General features: G+C 52.5%; 1 protein-coding gene across 4 annotated transcripts in view; it reads left to right on the forward strand.

Annotated features, from left to right (window-relative positions):
• Positions 1-18739, forward strand: part of LOC118207614 (bromodomain adjacent to zinc finger domain protein 2A-like) — a 33966-nt gene extending 15227 nt beyond the window's left edge. For 2 of the 4 annotated variants that reach the window (XM_035381375.1, XM_035381376.1), the window contains exons 7-30: positions 235-295; positions 716-824; positions 1197-1298; positions 2092-2308; positions 2725-2786; positions 3513-3578; positions 3843-4217; positions 4367-4621; positions 5932-6146; positions 6466-6540; positions 6674-6845; positions 6937-6999; positions 7406-7550; positions 7883-8469; positions 8709-8937; positions 9220-9375; positions 9461-9621; positions 10073-10138; positions 12290-12573; positions 12825-12960; positions 13885-14031; positions 14455-14714; positions 15448-15591; positions 16094-18739. In XM_035381375.1, coding sequence (XP_035237266.1) covers positions 235-295; positions 716-824; positions 1197-1298; positions 2092-2308; positions 2725-2786; positions 3513-3578; positions 3843-4217; positions 4367-4621; positions 5932-6146; positions 6466-6540; positions 6674-6845; positions 6937-6999; positions 7406-7550; positions 7883-8469; positions 8709-8937; positions 9220-9375; positions 9461-9621; positions 10073-10138; positions 12290-12573; positions 12825-12960; positions 13885-14031; positions 14455-14714; positions 15448-15591; positions 16094-16253 — 4247 coding nt within the window. In that variant the 3' untranslated portion in view covers positions 16254-18739. The remainder of the gene's footprint in view (positions 1-234; positions 296-715; positions 825-1196; positions 1299-2091; positions 2309-2724; positions 2787-3512; positions 3579-3842; positions 4218-4366; positions 4622-5931; positions 6147-6465; positions 6541-6673; positions 6846-6936; positions 7000-7405; positions 7551-7882; positions 8470-8708; positions 8938-9219; positions 9376-9460; positions 9622-10072; positions 10139-12289; positions 12574-12824; positions 12961-13884; positions 14032-14454; positions 14715-15447; positions 15592-16093) is intronic. The other 2 variants (XM_035381378.1, XM_035381379.1) reach the window with 2 other exon arrangements.
• Positions 18740-21136: the final 2397 nt, after the last annotated feature.

Consider the following 21136-nt stretch of genomic DNA (forward strand, 5'->3'; position numbering starts at 1 on the left):
ACACCTGTGCCACGGCATGTAGCCAACGGAAACTTTGTATTTCAGCTTATGCATCCCATTTGTTACAGCTAAGAAAGTATTTTCTGGGTGATGCACTTATAAAGGAGGGATGATCTTGGTTTGGGTGATGTTGATGGAAAGGTTGCAGGCTGGCAGCTTTGGGACTGATTGACCTGGAGAATAGAGCAGCTTTTGGGCTGGGGAGCTGATGCCTTCGCTGTTGTTTGCTTGCAGGGGAGGTGCAGAGGAGGAGGATAGCGACGGAGGAGCAAGTGAAGTTCCCTCTGCTGAACGGGTAACATGGTTTTCCAGAACTTCTCGTCTTAATTTTTAGTCCAATCATTTATGCAATTTGACCTTTGAGCAAAATTGCTTAATAAACTCATGAATGACCAGGGCTGCTGGGTGCCTCATTAGCTGAAGGCACCATGTTGTGGTGCATGGATGAGTCGAGCCCTGTGGTCTCAGATTGAATCTGTCACTGTTCCAGTGCCAGTGCCAGCTGTGACCTGCAGCTCCTGAGGGCGATGCAAAATTGGCGACGTGATTTTTATTTTTTTTTAACAACGCTTAACAGTTGAAAACTATTCCTGTGTGCCTGTATGAAATGCCCTTGGTGTTAGCAGCTAATTGGCTAATTGAGCCTAGTTTACTGGTGGAGGAAACGGACCCGCTGTACCGTAACCAGCCTGGCCTTGCTCCTCCCCGCTGGCAGGTGGAGGCGGGAGGTCCGCGTGCGGAGGTGCGAGAATCGGCTGAAAGGAGAGACCTGGTACTACAGCCCCTGCGGGAAGAGGATGAAGCAGTTCCCCGAGGTCATCAAGGTAATGATAACCCGGGCAGCTTGTGCCGTCTGGCGTAATGAGGGGAAACCAAAACAAACGCAGGTTCGAATCCCAGGTGGGGAACTGCCAAGACGGAGAGCAGCCAAATCCACGTTATTTGCCAACTGCAAGTTCTACATTCTTATATAGTTGAATTTCCCAACTATATAAGAATGTAGAACTTGCACCATGTATGCTCCAAATGCGATGTGGTTTTGCCCAGTTAATATCACTTAACTAAGTCTGAATGTTTTGGGTGTGAAGCTGCATGTATGACTCTGTATGGCTGGGGGAATGGGGCGGTGGTGGTTTATGGAGCTGTGGGATTGAGCGGGTCAGCCTGTGAGGTAAAGGATCCTTCTCTCCTGGCAGTATCTGAGCCGCCACCCCGTCACCGTGGTGACCCGGGAGCACTTCAGCTTCAGCCCCCGCATGCCTGTGGGCGACTTCCTCGAGGAGCGGGAGACGCCGCAGGTCAGTCAACAGGGGGTTTAGGGGTTTAGGTGGGGGGTGGGGGTAACCGATGGCGTACTCTGCAGGAGCCTACGCCTGTGTAGTCATCTCCACGCTGTAAAAACCGGTGTTTTGTAATTACAGTTTAACAAGAAGTGAGTGAAATTGCATTTGCGGAGCTTCGTAGTTGATGTTATTAAATAAATATAAGCACAAGTATTATATTCGCATAATACTCAATACCATAAAAAATAGCCAGTTCTCCTCAATTAGGCGAGTAATAAAATAATTCTTATTTGCATCTCAGAATTGTGCACATTTTATCCACATTATATCAAATTGTGGATACTTGTAGGCTGTTCTTCGTTCTCTGCCCATACACAGGGAGAATATTCATAGCAAAGATCTGCAATGCACAGATTTTATCATTTAAACTATCCTGAAGTCATGTCTTATTAGATATCCTTTATTGCTGGTTGTGCTGAAAGCTAGTGCGGTAGGTAACAGATTGAACTGGTTTTTCTAAATTGAATTTAGAAACAAATTAATAAAAATTGATTTTATACCAGTAGCACCGATATAAACAGTGTTTTAGAGGGAAGTAAAACCAGTGTCAAAGTGGTAACACTGCGACAAGCCTTTTGGAGAGTAAAGCTGCAAACGTGGAAACATTGCCTTACCTTTTAATGTGTGTTTGCAGTCTATGGTTTAGTCATTAAAGCGGTGAGAAAATAAATGTGTGTGTTGGATCAGCCTTCAGTTGGAGTGATACACGAGATCCTGATTGGCTATATTACATGCTAAACCTCCCCAGGGTGTGGAATGGGTCCTCCTGGCAGACGAAGAGGTGCCCTCCATGATAATGGCCATTACGGGCAGGCGTGGTCGTCCCCCAAATCCGGACAGGGTGCGTCCCCGTCCCAGGCCCCGTGCTCGTGCAAGCCAAAACCAGAAGGGCCCCGCTCGCCGCCCTGGGAGGCCCCCTAAAGATAAGATGGCAGACCTGCTGCTGAAGAAACTGGAGGTGCAGGGTAAGACTGGGGTTGGTGGAGTGTGGTAAGGGGCCTGGGTTGGGGATGTGGGTGTGGGTGGAGGACAGATTTGGGCTGGGATGGGGGCTGTGGAAGGGAGGGGGGAAACAGGGTGTGCAAGCTTATGGAAAGAAGACATTTGGAGTTTTGGTTCTGTTTAAGGAGAGCTGCACTCGTTGGTTCCCTCTAGTTATCCACATTTGCTTGTTGGAGTTTTGATTGCAGCTTATGTTGGACACCTTGGATAGATTTTTGCAAAATGTGCATTTTTCATAAATGTAACTTTTTTTTTTTGTTCAACTGAGAATGTTTTTGAGAGAGAAGAATTCCGATGCCAGGTGACCTTCCGTGGTAGACTGCGCAACGTGCTCTGTTCAGATATAAAAATAGGTTTTTCTGTTTTTTTGCTATTTTAGAGACGCTGAGTGAAGAAGAGAAGGAGAAGCTGATTAAGATGATGAAGAAGATGCGACGAAAGGTATTCTAGAGCCTGTAACCGCATGTGATTCACTCCAAGAGTGCACACCTGTGCAGCAGCACACATGGACTCATCCAGCCTGATTTCTGCTCAGTTCGGATCACGGTGTCTGTGAATACGTATCAGTACGCCTCAGTGTAAATATTTCTATCCCATTCGGGCTGAAATGCAGTGAAAGTAGTTCCTGTAAAGAAGTGGTGTGAGAGCTTTTAAATTATCTTAGTCTCAACAGATAAGTCTGACTGCTTTGTATGCTTGAAAATCTGGAGATATTGGTATTGAGGTAGATGCAAGAACAGAATCTGTTGTGCTCTTTCTTCCTTGAAGCTTCTGATAATTGGTACCAGCTTATGTTCTACTGACGTGCGAATTGCTCACGAGTGAATACAGCAGTAATGTCCAGTCTCCCTGTTCTGCACAGATTACAAAATTCTTGAGCTCTGTCTCCTCTCTATTGTGCACCATGATTAGTTGTATCACCGAATCACTTATTATTTTGTTTTTCTATCATTTCATATTCTCCTAACTCCTGTCCAACACCGAAATGTAAACATATATTTAAATATAAGATACGCATATATTTTTCAGCTTTGTTAAAAATTGTTTGTCATTAAAGTGAATCCTGCTGAAGTTTAATTACCAAGCCATTCAGCGCGCGTGCTGGTGTAACTCCCGTTGCTTAAGAGGAGGATTGTGAGAGAGAAATGTGTCTTTCTCTTCCCTCAGGCCCGGAACAAAAAGAAGGAAGAGACCAAGATTAAAAAGGTTCGACAGGGGAAGCGGAAAGCCAAGGTAGGCGCTCGTTCAGTTAAAAGCCTTTGCTTGCACCTGGAATATGCTGAGCACGCTCTGTCCGTCAGCTGCAGAGGTGATAGCGGCTTGCTTTCAGCACAGAGCTGGTCGTGAAAGTAACACACATTTACACCACATCAGCTCCGCACGTTTACACCACATCAGCGACGGTGACAGAAATCTGACCGGTTTCTCTTCTGCGCCTCGGAGTCATGCTGTTGCAAACTGCTTATTCCCGTCTCTCCGTCTCCCCTGCGGGATCAGGTGGAGAAAGGCAAGGAAGCCAAGGAGCAGGAAGAGAAGGAGGGTACCCCAGAGACCGGCACCCCCAAACCGGCGCCCGAGCCCAAGAAGCAGAGGCGGAGGAAGAGGGCGAAGGCGGAGGAGAAGGCGGAGGAGGTGGTTCCGCCGCCGCCGCCGGAGAGGGCGAAGAGGGGCTGCGGGGCGCGGAGCAAGGCCAAGGCTCTGGCCAAGGCCAAGGCGGAAGCTGAGGCCCAGGCCGCCGCCGCAGCCGCCGCCAAGAGGCAGGCGGAGCGCCGGGCCCAGGCACAGCGCCGCCTGCAGGAGAGGAAGAGGCAGCAGCTGCTCCTGGAGGAGCTGAAGAAGCCCACGGAGGACATGTGCATCACCGACCACAAGGTGGGAGCTGTGGCCAACACAGGTCACACCACCGACCGGTTTCAGTTAGTGGCCAGTGTATAACTGATTAGCTGTTTGTTTGTGTGTGTGTGTGTGTGTGTGTGTGTGTATTTGTGTGTAACTGTGTTTGTGTGCTCGTGGTTCTCCAGGCTCTGCCCGTGTTCTCCAGGCTGCCGGGCCTGATGCTGTCGGGTCGAGCCTTCTCGCACTGCCTGGCGGTGGTGGAGTTCCTGCACAGCTATGGGAAGGTGGTGGGCCTGCAGCTGCCCCGGGACCTGCCCAGCCTGGCCACCCTGCAGGAGGGGCTCCTGGGCCTGGGCAACAGCCAGGGGGAGCTCCAGGACCTGCTGGTGAAACTGGTACAGGCTGCCCTGCGTGACCCTGGCCTGCCCCCTTATTACCAGGTAAACAGTCCAGCTTCCCTCCCACTGAGGAGCTGATACTGCTAGGAGCTGATACTGCTTAGCTTATACTGCTCAGTTTTGTCTGCTGAATTATCACTGCCAAATTTACACTGCTTGGCTTACACTGCCAAATTTATACTGCTGAATTAACACTCTTGAATTTACTGCTTAGTTTACACTGTTTAGCTTACTCTGTCGAGTTTACACTGCTGAGCTTATGCCTCTGAGCAGGGATGGGGGCAGTTCTGATTTGATTTGAGAATTGTTGATAAATTCGAAATAGTTTCTTTCATTTGAATTGAAATAGGGGACAGGGTAGAGAATTTAAGTTTTAATTAAATGAAACTGAATTTAATTCATTGATATTCATTGAAATTCCAATGCCCCATTTATTTAATTCATTACTATAAAAATATTTACCTTAATATCAATGACATGTTGTTACAATTTTTTAAATGCAATAAAATTATATTATTTTTTAAAAGCACTGAAGTTTAATGCTTAAACTGGTTCGTATGTTATCGATAATTTAATTTTGATATTTATTTGAAAAACAAATTTCCCTGAATGCATTCATTGAAAGATGAATAAAAAGAACTATTGATATTGGACTGTTTTGATACAATTATTTGGCATTATGAATTATAAGCCTTTTAAGTTAGTATTTTAAATACCATTTGCAGTGTCAGTGGCATATGTTTTTGGAAGCTGGCGGAGTATTTGTGAAAATAAATGAGGTTTTCCTGTAGTTCAGGTAAGTTCATGGAATTGTAATGTTTAATTTGAAGTTCTCTGACTGAGCTTTCGCTGCTGAAAGTACACTGAGAATGTGATTGTGCTGAGCTGAGTGATGTGAGGCCAGCAGAGGCGTGTTGCTGTGTGTGGTACTGGGTTAAGCAGACAGTCAGATTGCTGTGTGCTGTACTGGGTTAAGCAGGCAGTCAGATTGCTGTCTCTTGCTGTGTGCTGTACTGGGCGCAGTCCGCGGGACAGCTCCATAAAGCAGGTGGTCAGATTGCTGTCTCTTGCTGTGTGCTGTACTGGGTTAAGCAGGCAGTCAGGTTGCTGTCTCTTGCTGTGTGCTGTACTGGGTTAAGCAGGCAGTCAGATTGCTGTCTCTTGCTGTGTGTGGTACTGGGCTAAGCAGGCAGTCAGATTGCTGTGTGCTGTACTGGGTGCAGTCCACGGGACAGCTCCATAAAGCAGGCGGTCAGATTGCTGTCTCAGCGTTCCTCGCCAGTTAATCGGCTGCGTCGTCGCGGGCGCGTTCCCGGCGTTTGATTGGCCGCTCTGGCTGTCTCTCTCCGCAGTCGGTGAAGATCCTGGGGGAGAAGCTGGCGGACCTGGAGCTGAACCGCAGCAGCGTGTCGGAGGGCCTGCGCGTGTTCCTGGAGGCGCGCGGGTTCGAGGCCGACGTCTGCAGCAGCCTGCGCTCCAAGCCCTTCCAGGCGCTGCCCCCGGACGCCAAGGCCGCCATGCTGGGCTTCCTGGTGGACGAGCTCAACAGCAGCAACATCGTCATCAGGTGCGCGGTGGAGCCGGCGCTGCCCTGTCCTTCCCTAACGGGGCTGGCTGCCGAACTCGTCTGAATCGTTGATCGCCACGCCCACGTTTGGACTGTTGGCCTCCTCATTTTTAGGAGTGCCCCCCTCATGCTCTCTGTTTTGCTCTTGCCCTCGTCTCCCACTCGCTCTCTTTCCCTTCTCCCCTTTCCCCCTTTTTCTCTTCCTGTCCCACCCCTCCTCCCTCGCTCAGAACGTGCCTCGTGTTAGTTGACGGCTTGTGTGTTGAAAGCTGTGTGTTCAGCGGATGACCGTGTTTCTCTACTTCTCCTTCCCTTTCAGTGAGATTGATAAGACACTGGAGAACATGGCTATCTACAGGAAGAACAAATGGGGCATTGAAGGCAAATTGCGCAGGTAATACTGTATGTCCCATTCGCCCATACTGTGTTTACGCCCGGTTCACACCCACTGTGTTTGTGCCCGCTGTGTTTATGCCCGGTTCTGTGCCCGCTGTGTTTATGCCCGCTCCGTGCCCACTCTGTGCCAGGCTGAAGGCGGCGCTGGCGCGGCGGACGGGGCGCTCGGAGGTGGAGCTGTGCCTGGAGGAGCGGAGGCGCAGTGCCCGCGTGGCGGAGGAGGAGAGCCTGAGCCTGGAGGAGGGCGTGGTGCTGGAGAGGGGCAGCCGCCGCGCCCGCCGGGAGGAGCCCAAACTCAGCGAGGTACCGTCACCGCCTGCGCTACACACACACACACACGGAGGCCGCGCTGCCGTCGCTAACGCTTACACTGCGCTCCTTTCCCTCCGCGCAGGGAGAGAGCCCCACCACCGCCAGTGTCCCTGAACTGGAGAGACAGATCGATAAGCTAACCAAGGTACGGAGCTGCAGCACCGCGAGCGCGTCACCTTTTCAGTAGGAGAACTTCATGTTGATGATCTTGTGCTGTGTGTTAATGATCTTGCTGATGGTGCATGTTGATGATCTTGTTTGCGATTTGTTGTGTTGTGTGGGAGTTGTGTTGATGATCTTGCGTGTGGTGCATGTTGATCTTGTTTGTGATTTGTGTTGTAGTGTGGGAGTTGTGTTGATCTTGCATGTTGTTTGTGTTGATCTTGTTTGTGATTTGTGGTGTAGTGTAGGAGTTGTGTTGATGATCTTGTTTGTGATTGCGGTGTAGTGTGGGAGTTGTGTTGATGATCTCTTGTGCGCTGTGACGGGTCTTGGGGAGCACCCTGTGCTGTGTGTGTTGATCTGACGTGTAGTGTGCCTTTTTGTCTCAGCGTCAGGTATTTTTTCGTAAGAAGCTGCTTCAGTGCTCCCACACCATGCGGGCGGTGTCGCTGGGCCAGGACCGGTACCGGCGCCGATACTGGGCTCTGCCTCACCTCGGGGGAGTGCTGGTGGAGGGAGCAGAGGAGATCCTGGGTGAGACTCCCGCCTCCCGCCATGGTTCTGAACTCCACCCCAAACCGCAATGTTGTAGGTTCAGATTTCCGATTAATGCTGCCGTATGATAAGGTGTTGACCTAACCCTGCTGACTTCCCTGGACATCTGTTGCTGCAGATTGATAATAGGCTTTTTAAAATAAATAAACCTAGCCTATGTACCTGCCCAGTGTATGTGCATATTAATAGTGTCCTCATTGAATTATCAGGTTTAATCTCTAGCATTAGTAAGGCGAATATGCCTGCCTGTAATGTAATGAATAGGAGCCATGGGGGATTTTGAGTAACAGCGCCCCCTTGCTGTCCTTTAGGGTCAGGAGATGTGCTTGTGAAGGAGGAGGAGGAGCCCCAGGTCCCGGCTGAGCCCCCCGTCTCGCCTGTGAAGACTGAGCCTGCGACGGACCTCGCCGTGTCCGCGCCCACCGCCGCCCCGTCCCCTCAGGAGGAGGACCCCCTCCCCGGCACGGCGTCCCTGATGAGCAGCCCCCGGGGGCGGGGCCGGCCCCGCAAGATCAAGCCGGAGGTGGAACTCCACCTGAGAACCGCCAAAAACCGGCGGCGGCGACGCAGCAGCAAGGCCGGGGCGGAGGAGTCCCCCGCCGGGGGCCCGGCCAGCCAGAACGGCTACGACGTCACGCAGTCCGCCTTCCTGGCCTGGCTCAGCCAATCCCAGGGCTCGGTTCAGGGTTCGACAGGCGACGGGCTGCCCGGGGCGTGTCCACAGGACGGTGACAGCGTGAAGGAGATGGCGGAGAAGCAGGGACAGTGGTTCAACCTCCTCCCCAAAACGCCCTGCGACGGCTCCTCCCTCTTGCAGTCCCCCCTCCCGAACTCCGCCTCCAAAGACCAGACCCCGCCTCCTGGCCTCCTGCCCATCTTCGCCGTTTCTCCCCTACAGGTGAGTCATTAGCGCCACCACATGGCCACCCCCTGCTATAGCACCCTTGATACCCTCCTCGAGTTGCAGTGTAGCTGTAATGGTGCGGAAACTGAGCTTGCAACTCTGGGGATGTTTGGTTCCTTGGTGCGGTGCATGGCATTGAACCATTGAGCAAGACACTGTTCCCTGTGCAGTTTAACTCTGTTCCTGTGTGGTTTAACTCTGTTCCCTGTGTCTCTCTGCTCTTGCCCCCACAGTCGCGTCTGCTGTTCTCGGCCCTCAGCCCTCAGGTGAGCTCCACCCCTGTCCCGAAGCCGGGCGGGAGGCGGAGGAGGGCCAGCGGGCCCTCCCTGACCCCCACCGACCCCTCCGCCCTCGGCTACTCCATCCCCGGAACCAAGCGGCGCGGCCGGCCCCCCTCCAAACTGCTGCAGGAGATCGAGCAGAAGTACTTCACCCAGCTCATCCCACGGCCCATTCCCACGGGTAGGAACCCCCGTCCTTGCCTCAACCACCCTCTCCACATGAGCCTCCCCACACACACGGTCTCCCACGCAGACTCCCACCCCCCAACCTGGGAGTGCTGTGTGGAGCGTATTCGCTCTTTGGATGCAGTTAGTGGTTCTGTGCTGTTGGGTTTGGGATGGGGGCGGAGGAGGAGATGAAGCATTATTTTATTTACTGACTCACTCGATGTGTTCCTGGCACAAGAGCAACGTCTGGAGGTGTGTCATTTTGAGCTCTCTCTCTCTCTCTCTCTCTCTGCAGGGATGGTGCGTGGGTGGTGGTGGATCAGGAAGCCGGAGGAGCTGTCGGCCCTGGTGGAGGCGCTGCACCCGCGGGGCATTCGCGAGAAGGCCCTGCACAAACACCTGTCCAAACACAGCGAGTACCTGGCGGAGGTGTGCGCCGGACCCATCAGCGGTGAGTGTCCCCCCGGGTGGGGCAGGGGGGGCGGAGCCTGCCACCGGGGCGGAGCTGCAATAACCGCCCGCCCCTCCTCCTGCAGACCCCGTGTTCCAGGAGAGGGCGGAGCCGGACCCCGCCCTGGCCCAGGCCGTGCAGGAGCCGTGGGCGGAGACGGCGAAGGCCATGGAGGCGGACGTGAGGGTGCTGCAGTGGGTGGAGGACCTGGAGCAGAGGGTCATCATGGCAGACCTGCAGCAGAAGGTGAGCGGTGGGGCGGGGCAGGTCACCCGGGGTGTTGCAGGCATCACATCCCGGGTTGGGTGTGGCCTGATGACCTCGTTAGCAGGGTTTCCCAAACAGGGATACAAGGACCCCTGGCCATCTTTTTTTATACTTACCTAATTTTGGTTTGCACATCTTTGTCAAAATTATGATTTTTGTAATTAATATATATCGATATTTATCGAATAGTTGCTTTTTTTCCTGTGGTTCAATGATGACAACACAATTCAGACATTTGAATGTGAAAAGCAGCTGCTCATTTTAGGGTAATTTTAGGAGGCCCTGAGATTAAAGTTTGGGAATCCCTGCTCTGCAGTATTTGTGCTGCAGCATTGTGACAGTGCTGCCCCCTAGTGCAGTGGGGGTGACACTGCATGGGTGGAGCAGGGAGGCAGAGCCTCATCACACTGTGCACACTTTGTATTTTAAGAAGGGTCCGCAGATGGAGAGGAGCGACGACGACTGTAGCGCGGAGTCCGCTGCCCCAGAACCTCAGGTACACGCCCCGGAGCGACCGGCCGGGGCCACGTGGGTAAAGCCCCGCCCACAGAGGTCCGGTTTGATCCAGATCCACAGCAAGCAGCAGCAAAAAAACAAACAAACAGCAATCAGCAGTGCCACAAGGGGGCGACATTGTGCAGTTTGAGGAAAAGTTTACCTTCTACCTCCTGCACAGAGGAAGTAGTTCAGAGTGTGCTGCACAGCCCTGTGGGCAGGATCAAATGGCCTCTCGGTGGGGTCCCCGTGCACCCCCGCCTCGCTGTAGAGGGGATGGGGGTACAGTAGTGCTCCATCCCCACCTTCCCCTCTTACCCTCCCCAGGACTCCCTCCTCTGAGTTAACAAACCCGAAAACCGGTTCTTATTAACACCCTCTAATCAGTAACCATGGTGATGGGTCTCTTCTCCCTCCTCCCCCTTTCACTTCCTCTTGACCTTCTCTCAGGGGATCGAGCAATTGTGTAATATCAAGGACTCAACACAGGGAAGGCCATCACAAGTGCATCCTGGGAAGGCATTCAGACATATTCTAGGAAGGCATCCGCAGGTGCTTTCTGGTAGTGCCTTCTGGGAAATTAAGTATCAGTCTGAGTGTAGTGACAATGCAAGTTGACATTCAAGGCACCGGTGGGAGTTGTAAAAATCTCCTCCGCTCTGTTCGGTGAGTCCTTGCTTTTCCGATAGCCCCTCCCCTCGCTCGCTGTTTACCACGCTGAACAAGGGCAGCGTATCACTCACGCAGTGTGTGCCTGCGCGTCTGATGTAACGCTGGGTGTGTAAGTGTAAGAGAGAGAGTCAAGGGCAGCGTATTACTCACACAGTGTGTGCCTGCACGTCTGATGTAACGCTGGATGTGTAAGTGTAAGAGAGAGAGTCAAGGGCAGCGTATTACTCACACAGTGTGTGCCTGCACGTCTGATGTAACGCTGGATGTGTAAGTGTAAGAGAGAGAGTCAAGGGCAGCGTATTACTCACACAGTGTGTGCCTGCACGTCTGATGTAACGCTGGGTGTGTAAGTGTAAGAGAGAGAGTCAAGGGCAGCGTATTACTCACGCAGTGTGTGCCTGCACGTCTGATGTAACGCTGGGTGTGTAAGTGTAAGAGAGAGAGTCAAGGGCAGCGTATTACTCACACAGTGTGTGCCTGCACGTCTGATGTAACGCTGGATGTGTAAGTGTAAGAGAGAGAGTCAAGGGCAGCGTATTACTCACACAGTGTGTGCCTGCACGTCTGATGTAACGCTGGGTGTGTAAGTGTAAGAGAGAGAGGCAAGGGCAGCGTATTACTCACAGTGTGTGCCTGCACGTCTGATGTAACGCTGGGTGTGTAAGTGTAAGAGAGAGAGTCAAGGGCAGCGTATTACTCACGCAGTGTGTGCCTGCACGTCTGATGTAACGCTGGGTGTGTAAGTGTAAGAGAGAGAGTCAAGGGCAGCGTATTACTCACGCAGTGTGTGCCTGCACGTCTGATGTAACGCTGGGTGTGTAAGTGTAAGAGAGAGAGTCAAGGGCAGCGTATCACTCACGCAGTGTGTGCCTGCACGTCTGATGTAACGCTGGGTGTGTAAGTGTAAGAGAGAGAGTCAAGGGCAGCGTATTACTCACGCAGTGTGTGCGTGCACGTCTGATGTAACGCTGGGTGTGTAAGTGTATGAGAGAGAGTCAAGGGCAGTGTATTACTCACGCAGTGTGTGCCTGCACGTCTGATGTAACGCTGGGTGTGTAAGTGTAAGAGAGAGAGTCAAGGGCAGCGTATCACTCACGCAGTGTGTGCCTGCACGTCTGATGTAACGCTGGGTGTGTAAGTGTAAGAGAGAGAGTCAAGGGCAGCGTATTACTCACACAGTGTGTGCCTGCACGTCTGATGTAACGCTGGGTGTGTAAGTGTATGAGAGAGAGTCAAGGGCAGTGTATTACTCACGCAGTGTGTGCCTGCACGTCTGATGTAACGCTGGGTGTGTAAGTGTATGAGAGAGAGTCAAGGGCAGCAGAGCTTGCGGCTGAATGCATTCAAGTAACTATGGAAACGTAACCACGCTTTAAGGAGCAACTTCCTGAGGTCACAGGTCAGTGCAGCGATTGGAGTGCAGGCCAACGCAAGTTGGGTAATGGCTTCGTCTCAGAAGGCGCCCCTCCTCTTTACACAGGGCTTCAGCCTGCCCGAGCCCGACTCCACCCGGACGGACCTGGAGTACCACCAGCACGCGGTGGAGGCGCAGGACGACTGGATCGTGAAGACGAAGCGGGAGTGGTCCGGCTTCCTGCGGCTGCAGAGCAACCCGCTGGACCTGGCGGTGCTGCGGCTGGCGGCGCTGGAGTGCAGCATCGAGCGCCGCTACCTGAAGGAGCCGCTCTGGAACCTGGCCGAGGTGGTGCGCCTCGCCCCCCTCACCCCGCCCCCCGGGGACCAGCCGCCCGCCGAGGTGGAGAGGTGCGTGCGCTCGTGTGTGTGCGCTCGTGCGTGTGTGTGTGTGTGTGTGTGTGTGTGTGCGCGCTCGTGCGTGTGTGTGCGCTCGTGCGTGTGTGTGTGCGCGCTCATGCATGTGTGTGTGTTTCTTAAATACTTCAGGACCCGCAAAGGTTGCGCCGTTAATGTATTGTATGAATTTGTGTGGTTTGAATATAGACCTAAGTGGTTACAAATCTGTGAATGTGTCGTCTCTCCCTCCCTCTCTCCTGCAGTGTGGAGAGCGAGATCACTCCTCGGCTGCGGCTGTGGAGGCAGGCGCTGGATCGCTGCCGCAGCTCCTCCCAGCTCTCCCTGTGCCTCCTCCAGCTGGAGCGCTCCGTCGCCTGGGAGAGATCCGTCATCCGAGTGGTACCTGCCCTCCTCCTCCCTCCTTCTCCTCTCCTCCCTCCTCCTGCTTCTCTTTCATTGCTGTCTTTCTCCTCTCGCCTTCCCTCTGCGCTTCTGTTTATTAGCGTACAGTGCTGTGAGAACGTATTTGCTCCCCTTCCTGATTTTCTCTATTATTGCATATTTGTCAACACTGAATGATTTTTGGTCTTTAGGCAAAATGTCAAATTGGCCAAAGGGAGATGGAGTAAACGCCAAACATAGTAACTGCACCCTTAGCTGCTCTATCAACCAATCAACCATATTTAGTTTCAGCTGATTGAACACAGACAGACCTGATTACAGCCAGCACCTTTGAATCTGACCTCATATTGACCCTCACAATGAGAGTGAAGTAGTCACTACACACTATGCTACGGAAATTCCAGTGGAGATGAGAAAGGAAGTTGATGAAATATGTCTGGAATGTCCGGAAAGGGTTTCAAAGCCATTACCTCCAAACCACAGTGAGAGCCATTACCTCCAAACCACAGTGAGAGTCATTACCTCCAAACCACAGTGAGAGTCATTCCCTCCAAACCACAGTGAGAGTCATTCCCTCCAAACCACAGTGAGAGCCATTACCTCCAAACCACAGTGAGAGTCATTACCTCCAAACCACAGTGAGAGCCAAATGGAACAGGGGGTGAATCCTCCCAGCACTTACTCAGCCCACCAAAATTTTTCCAAGGGTACAGAAACAGCTCATCCAGGATGTCGCAAAAGATCCCAGAGAAACATCCGCAGAACGCCAGGCCTCTCTGGCCTCAGCTAAGGGTGTCATGCCTGGTTTAGCTCATGGCCCGCGCGGCTCCCTGGCCTCTCATTGGCCCTGGAGTGTTGCGGGGGGCGGGGGCGTGATGCGTGATGCGCGGAGGGTAACGCCGCTCTGTGCTGCCCACGCAGACCTGCCTGGTGTGCCGGAAAGGCGACAACGACGAGTACCTCCTCCTGTGTGACGGCTGCGACCGCGGCTGCCACATGTACTGCCTGCGCCCCAAGATCTCCCAGATCCCCGAGGGGGACTGGTTCTGCCCCGTGTGCGCGCCCAAGGTGAGGCGGGGCTGCGAGGCGGGGGGCGGGGCTGTGACACGAGGGGCGGGGCGTTTTGGTGACTCTGTGATTATCGGGGGTTTTTGTCAGTGAGGAAATGTCAGCCTCCTCCTTCTGTGCACCCTTATTCTCCTCTCGACAAAAACAGCAGCGATGTAAATTGCTGTTTATTTGGTTTAGTCATTTTAAATTAAGGCTGAAGCAAACGTCGGTGTTATTGTGTTTGTGGCCTCATTCCTGCACCCCCAGTTGTTAAATCTCTAATTGTTGTATGTTTTTGTATTTCCTCCTGACAAGCTCAGTTATTATAATGATAAATTAATTTCTTGTTGTGATTCTTGGAAAATTGGCCCCATCAATGGCTCCTGAGCTGTGATTGAAGGGCAGAAATGACACTGTCTCCCCCACCCCTGCCCCCCCCAGGAGAACGGGGACTCCCAGCGGCCACGCCGCACCCCCAAACGGAAGTCCTGCATGCAGAAGAGGCTGGTGGAGGGCTACGGCTCGGGGAGCTCGGACGAGGACCCCAGCCCCCGCAGGGACCGGGGCATGGCCACGCGCCAGAGGGACGGCTCCGCCCCCTCCCACGCCCGCTTCTCAGGGGAGGGCGCCAGCTCCGCCTGCTCGCCATCCAAACGCCGGCGCATGGTCACCCGCAACCAGCCGGACCTCACCTTCTGCGAGTGAGTCCTGCAGCGTGCACGGGGTCTCACCTCGCTGTGTGTGTGCGCGCGTGCTGCGTGCGTGCGTTTGTGTATGTGTGTGTGTGCGTGCGTGCGTGTCTGTGTGGGTGTGTGTGTGTGCGTGCGTGTGCGTGCGTCCGTTTGTGTGTGTGTGTGCGTGCGTGTCTGTGTGGGGGTGTGTGTGTGTGTGCGTGCGTGCGTGTCTGTGTGGGTGTATGTGTGCGTGCGTGTGCGTGTCTGTGTGGGTGTATGTGTGTGTGTGTGCGTGTCTGTGTGGGTGTGTGTGCTTGCGTGTGCGTGTCTGTGTGGGTGTGTGTGTGCGTGCGTGTCTGTGTGGGTGTATGTGTGCGTGCGTGTGCGTGTCTGTGTGGGTGTGTGTGTGTGTGCGTGCGTGTCTGTGTGGGTGCGTGTCTGTGTGGGTGTGTGTGTGTGCGTGCGTGTCTGTGTGGGTGTATGCGTGTGCGTGTCTGTGTGGGTGTATGCGTGTGCGTGTCTGTGTGGGTGTATGTGCTTGCGTGTGTTTTGCACACTTGGTACATAGCCCATGTGCAGGCCTTTTCAGCTGTGTTCCCTTGCAACAGGTCCTGTTAAACCATTTCAAATTGAATGTCCTGTTTTTTTAAATGTTGATGTAATTATGATGCACATTAAAAAATCTTTCTCTTTATCTCTCTCTCTCTCTGTATCTCTGTGTCTCTTTGCTCTCTCTCTTTCTCTTTCTCTCTCTCTCTAGGATCATCCTGATGGAGATGGAGGCTCACGCGGACGCCTGGCCCTTCCTGGAGCCTGTGAACCCGCGGCTGGTGCCCGGGTATCGCCGCATCGTCAAACACCCCATGGACTTCCTCACCATGCGGGAGCGCCTCCTACAGGGCGGGTAAGGAGCGCTCCCTCTCTCCCCTGTCTCTGTCCTCTCTTTCACCTGTCTCTCTCTCCTCTCTCTCCCACCTGACTCCTGTCTCCTCTCTTTCCCTCCTCTCCCCTCTCTCTGTCCTGTCTCTCTCCTCTCTCTTTCCCGTCTCTCCCCTCTCTCCCACCTGTCTCTCTCTCCTCTCTCTTTCCCGTCTCTCCCCTCTCTCCCCCCTGTCTCTCTCTCCTCTCTCTTTCCCGTCTCTCCCCTCTCTCCCCCCTGTCTCTCTCTCCTCTCTCTTTCCTGTCTCTCTCCTCTCTCTTTCCCGTCTCTCCCCTCTCTCCCACCTGTCTCTCTCTCCTCTCTCTTTCCCGTCTCTCCCCTCTCTCCCCCCTGTCTCTCTCTCCTCTCTCTTTCCCGTCTCTCCCCTCTCTCCCCCCTGTCTCTCTCTCCTCTCTGTCCCGTCTCTCCCCTCTCTCCCCCCCGTGTCCGTCCCCGTTCTCGCTCACCCGTGTGTGTTCTCTGGCAGCTACTGCAGCTGTGAGGAGTTTGCGGCCGACGCCCAGCTGGTGTTTGATAACTGCCAGCTGTTTAACGAGGACACGTCGGAGGTGGGCCTGGCCGGACACGCCATGAGGCGCTTCTTCCAGAGCCGCTGGGCGGAGTTCTACCAGGACAAGGACCAATAGGGGCGTGCGGGTGCGCGAGGGGGGCGGGGCCCGGGGACTAGCGGCCCCGCCCCCTCCAGACATTTCCTGTTGCTACTAAAACTGCTGCGTGTGGTCCCCCAGGGCTTCACGGCGCCCCCCTGTGTACAAATGTATATTTATATTGATTTCTTTTGTGGTGTTTCCAAACCAGCTGCATTTTGCTGGGCTCACAAAAACACTTCCACGCTCCGCTGTATTGAGAGAGTCTCTCTCTCTCTCTCTCACACACACACACACACACACACACACACACACACACAGACCCTCCTTCCTGTTTCTACATCCCCCTCTCCCAGCGGTTGTGCGTGGGTGGGGGCGGGGGCGAGGTGGGGGGTGAGGAATGGGGGCAGTCCGTTTCTCACGCTCTGGGCTGGACAAGCCTGACGGCGGGGGGGGGATGTTCCTCTGAACGCCGAGTTCACAGCAATGCCACGTCACACACACTCGAGGGCGCCGCCGCACGGCGCAAAGTGTTTCTCCTTAACGCTGTCTTCGCCCTGCGTTCGGGGCTTGTAGTGGTCTCCTGGACAGAGGCACTTTGTTTTCTCTCGTTACTTTTTATGGTATATATATATATATATATATATATATGTATACATATATATATATAAATGTAAGGAAATAGCCTGGACTATTTAATAGCAATAGGATGTAGTGCGTGTGTACAGACCACATATTAGAGATCTAAGAAATTCATGAAATGGCCAGTAAACACATTGATAGGAAATACTTTTATCTTTTTTTCCCCCCAAACTGCCTGACGTAGTCAGGCACAATGGCTTCCCTGTGTCCTGATGCTGCTTGATGTGCAAGACTGTCCCAACTTAGCAGCAGGGCTCATCCACTGATCCGGCCTGGGGTTCCCCCTCCCTGCGTCCTCACCCCCCCCCCCCCCCCCCCCCCATCCGTTTCAACGCCTGGTTTATATTAAAGCAATATACTAGAGCGGGGCAGTTCAGTGGGGAATCCTCTTTTCCTTCGCCGGACCTGAATGTTGCAGGTTCGAGTCCAGGCAGGGCACTGCTGTTGTACCCTTGCGCTAAAGGTACCTGACCAGACCCCTTCCAGTGAATACCCAGCGGTGTAAATGGGTAAACGTTTGAGCTGAAGCTTGTCTGATAAGGCTGTCTGCTTCGCCCGTAAATGATGTCATTTAAAGGCGAGGTGCGTCTGGGACAGAGCTGTTTGTTGGTCATGCTTCTTTGTGGCGTTCATGGCTGCAATCTCTTTTTAAGTGTTAAAATAGCTAAATGTTCCCGATCCTTGTGTGTTTAATGCAGATCTGCTGTACCACCCCTCTCCCCCCATGTCCCAAACCACAGACAGAACTCATCCTCCCAAACCACAGACAGAACTCTCATCCTCCACAGACAGAACTCTCATCCTCCCAAACCACAGACAGAACTCTCATCCTCCCAAACCACAGACAGAGCTCTCGTCCTCTGAAACCACAGACAGAACTCTCATCCTCCCAAACCACAGACAGAGCTCTCTTCCTCCCAAACCACAGACAGAACTCTCATCCTCCCAAACCACAGACAGAACTCTCATCCTCCCAAACCACAGACAGAACTCTCATCCTCTGAAACCACAGACAGAACTCTCATCCTCTGAAACCACACACACAACCGTACTTGAAACAAGTACACGTTATCAGCGGCATCAGTGCTTGCGAAGAAGGCATAAGGTGCTTATTAAGGCAAAAAACTGAGGGAAACGGATTAAGAGGCTTTTTAAATCTGACAGGATATGAGCTGGAGATGTGTCAGGAGCTGGACGTGTGCTCTGGGAGGGAGGGGGGGGGAGTGAGTGCGCAGATGTTCCCTTTCCACAAAAGTGATGTGAGCGAGGGATCCTCCCCCCACCTATTCCAGCCAGTCTCATTCCCAGTCCTTTGGTGGTTGACGGCACGGTTGCTGAGTTAGGGTTGTTGCAGCCTTACTCTTTCAGCATCAGCAGCGTAGAGAGGGCCCGGCAGAACCGGCCACTGCGGGGGTCTCCTGGAGGTCAGGGGGTTCTGGGAGGTACAGGGCCCCATCACCTTGTGTGGTCCCGTTGGCCTGCCCTGCTCGCACCCCTCTTGGCTTTTGTGTGTTGTTTTTGTTGAAACCGTTTCTGTCCTCCAGACAACACATGGCGCTGAGTACACAATGTGAGCAATGAGACTCATTTCAACAAGAGAATCAAATCGGTTAACAGGAAATGCATATTAACTCGTTCCCTTCGTCATAGAAAGGGGGCGCTGGATACTTTTTCTATAACCAAAATGTGGTGTTTAGTGAATAATTTTTAATAATGTACAGTTTTCTGTGACTTTAAATTTATTCCTTTCTATATTTTTAGGACCAAGCTATCATTTCTAAGAGGAGGCATTAAGGAACATGTTGTACTGATGTGATGTTACACGTGTGCATTTGTACAATGTACTGTTGAGTTGAATAAAGCCACATCTAGTAGAGGTATAATCTGTGTCAGCCTGTTTATTCCTCAACCTTAGATGCCTGTGTATGGGGGCGGGCAAGAACAACACAGGGAAAGGTTATGGTTGAATTCCCTGAGATCCTGACTTCAGTGCTCGCAGGCTATTTGCATACCTAATAAGGACTATTTCCCACTGAAGGCTTTCCCTGAGTTTTGTGGAGGTTTTATTCTGTGATAAGGGAAGTGTGATCTGTCGGAAATTAGCATTTAGGGATGAAGTCTGGGTTCAGGCAAAGTGCATTTCCAGTCTGCGGTAGCCCAATCCCACACAGAGCCCTCTTGACTCGCAGATTATGGACTTGCTGATTTAAACGATGTATTTTCAGGGAATTCAAGTCCACGACTGGACAAGGGCTTGAGGTGAGCAAGTGCAATAGGACTTGTGACGTCACTCAACAACGTTGCTGAGAGACAGAGACGCAGCCATGGCTTTGGCGTTGGCAGCATTTGGCAGAAGCTTGCCATCGCACTGTGGGGATGAGACTTGCAGGCCACTAGGGGGCACCCAAACCTCATCATAAGATGTATTTTCAGCCGGTGTGGTGAAGTGGTCCCATTGCCCCCGGAGACTGGACAGATGGAGGAAGTAAGCCATCTGTATAAATGAACTGGCGGTAAGTCGACATTCAGAATGTATTTGTAGCATGGGAACAAAAAGCCAAGCCATCCTCAGTGTATGCCTGTATCAAGGCATGTAGCACGAGTCTGTTTTTTAAATGAGCGCCGAGCAGTTATGAGTCTGTTTTTTAAATCAGTGCCGAGCAGTTATCAGTTTCCTTGTCATAAAATCACCCAGGAATTTGTAAATACTGAGTATGGTTCATCGGCTAGTCATTGTAAATCTACAGCATTGACCTGCACTTAACCAAACCCCATGCCCTCTAGGCAGGCTGTGAGACTGGTGCTGCTCAGGGTGGGGGGGGTGGGTGCTTAGGGAGCAGGCGGTGGTCTGAAGGGAATAGGGTAGAGGAAGAGGTGAAGGAGGGGGTATTTAGAGAGTTAGAGTTTGTTCTCCAGGAATCTGAGATCTCTGCAGCTTTCCAGCACTGGCAGTTTCGGGGCTGGTGTTTACGGGGTGGGATTTTGGGGTGTGGAGGGGGCTGGCTCTGTCGAGGTCAGCACTCTGAGAATAGGGCATAGAAAAGTCCCCACGCCAGCGGGATTTTAGAACCCTCCCTCCACTCCACAAAGGGCTTAGCCCCACAAAACAGGGCTTACAGGTGCTGGGGCCAGTGGAGGGGGCCTGGGGGGTAGGCTTTAAACCCCGCCCCCCAACTGACACCCACAATGCAGGGCCAGTCTGGCCTAGGCTCAGCTGGGCCCATAGCACCATGGCGCAGTCCTTCACCGGGCCTCAGCCTCAGTCCCTTATGCTGTTCGCTGTGAGGGTGGAGGCCCCTTCATGTTCCCGTGGAACCCTGGGCAGACCTGCTGGAGCCCAGCCATGCCTGGCTGTCAGCGCCTACTGAGGTGTCTGCAACAGCACCACTTGCATGGTGGACTGAGTTATCACATTTTAATCATAATGCAACAAATCACGCATGAATTGCAATGCATTGACTTTAAAAATGGTTATGGGTTGGCTGCTCGGTGGCTATATTCAAACATAAACTGTGTTCTTGGCTAGAAATAGCTGTACAAAATAAGTATTGTATCTTATTGAACCTGTGTTTAGTAGTTGCCTATGACCATGAAATGCACTTTTTGTATGTCGCTTTGGATAAAAGCATCTGCCAAATAAATGAAATGAAATGTAATGTAATGTAATGTAATGCTCTGGGCAGCACATTTATAAAAGAAAGCAAAAGAATAAGAACTGATCAAGGGTAATGCAGTAAAACTATTGCCCTCTGCTTAGGAATACCCCTCATAAGAGCTTACACAGGTCTCAAGCTGTTATGTCTCAAACAATGAGGTGGCCAGCTTCTTAGCCACCGTTTTGCCAGTTGCATGTTTTTAGTGGTGAGGCTAGTGTAGCTGTCCAGAGCTATACCCAGGATGCACCTGTTTCAGTGGTAGCTCTAGTGTGACTGTCCTTCAGAAGAGGATGAGGGTGAAACAGTTGATGAGAATAATTTCTTATCGTTAAAGTTAGGGCTAGTTAAAAGTTTAGAATTTGGACATGAATGCACATAACATTGGCTGAACCCCGATTATCAGGGGAGACAAAACATTATTTTGTCTTCATCCTTTCCCAGTCAGGTCCCAGTAACAACTTCACCACACCCCTGAGTTATGTGTAACCGGGCCAGAAATTAATTGTTGCTTTGACCAGAAGCAAACATGATGGAAATCTGGGCGCCTCTTCGAAAGGCGAGCCTAGGCCTGGCCCCGCAGGGGACACAGGAAGAACCCAAACTGTCATAAATAACCAGCTGCGC

This window comes from Anguilla anguilla, chromosome 11 (genome assembly GCF_013347855.1).
Source record: "Anguilla anguilla isolate fAngAng1 chromosome 11, fAngAng1.pri, whole genome shotgun sequence".
Lineage (NCBI taxonomy): Eukaryota > Metazoa > Chordata > Actinopteri > Anguilliformes > Anguillidae > Anguilla > Anguilla anguilla.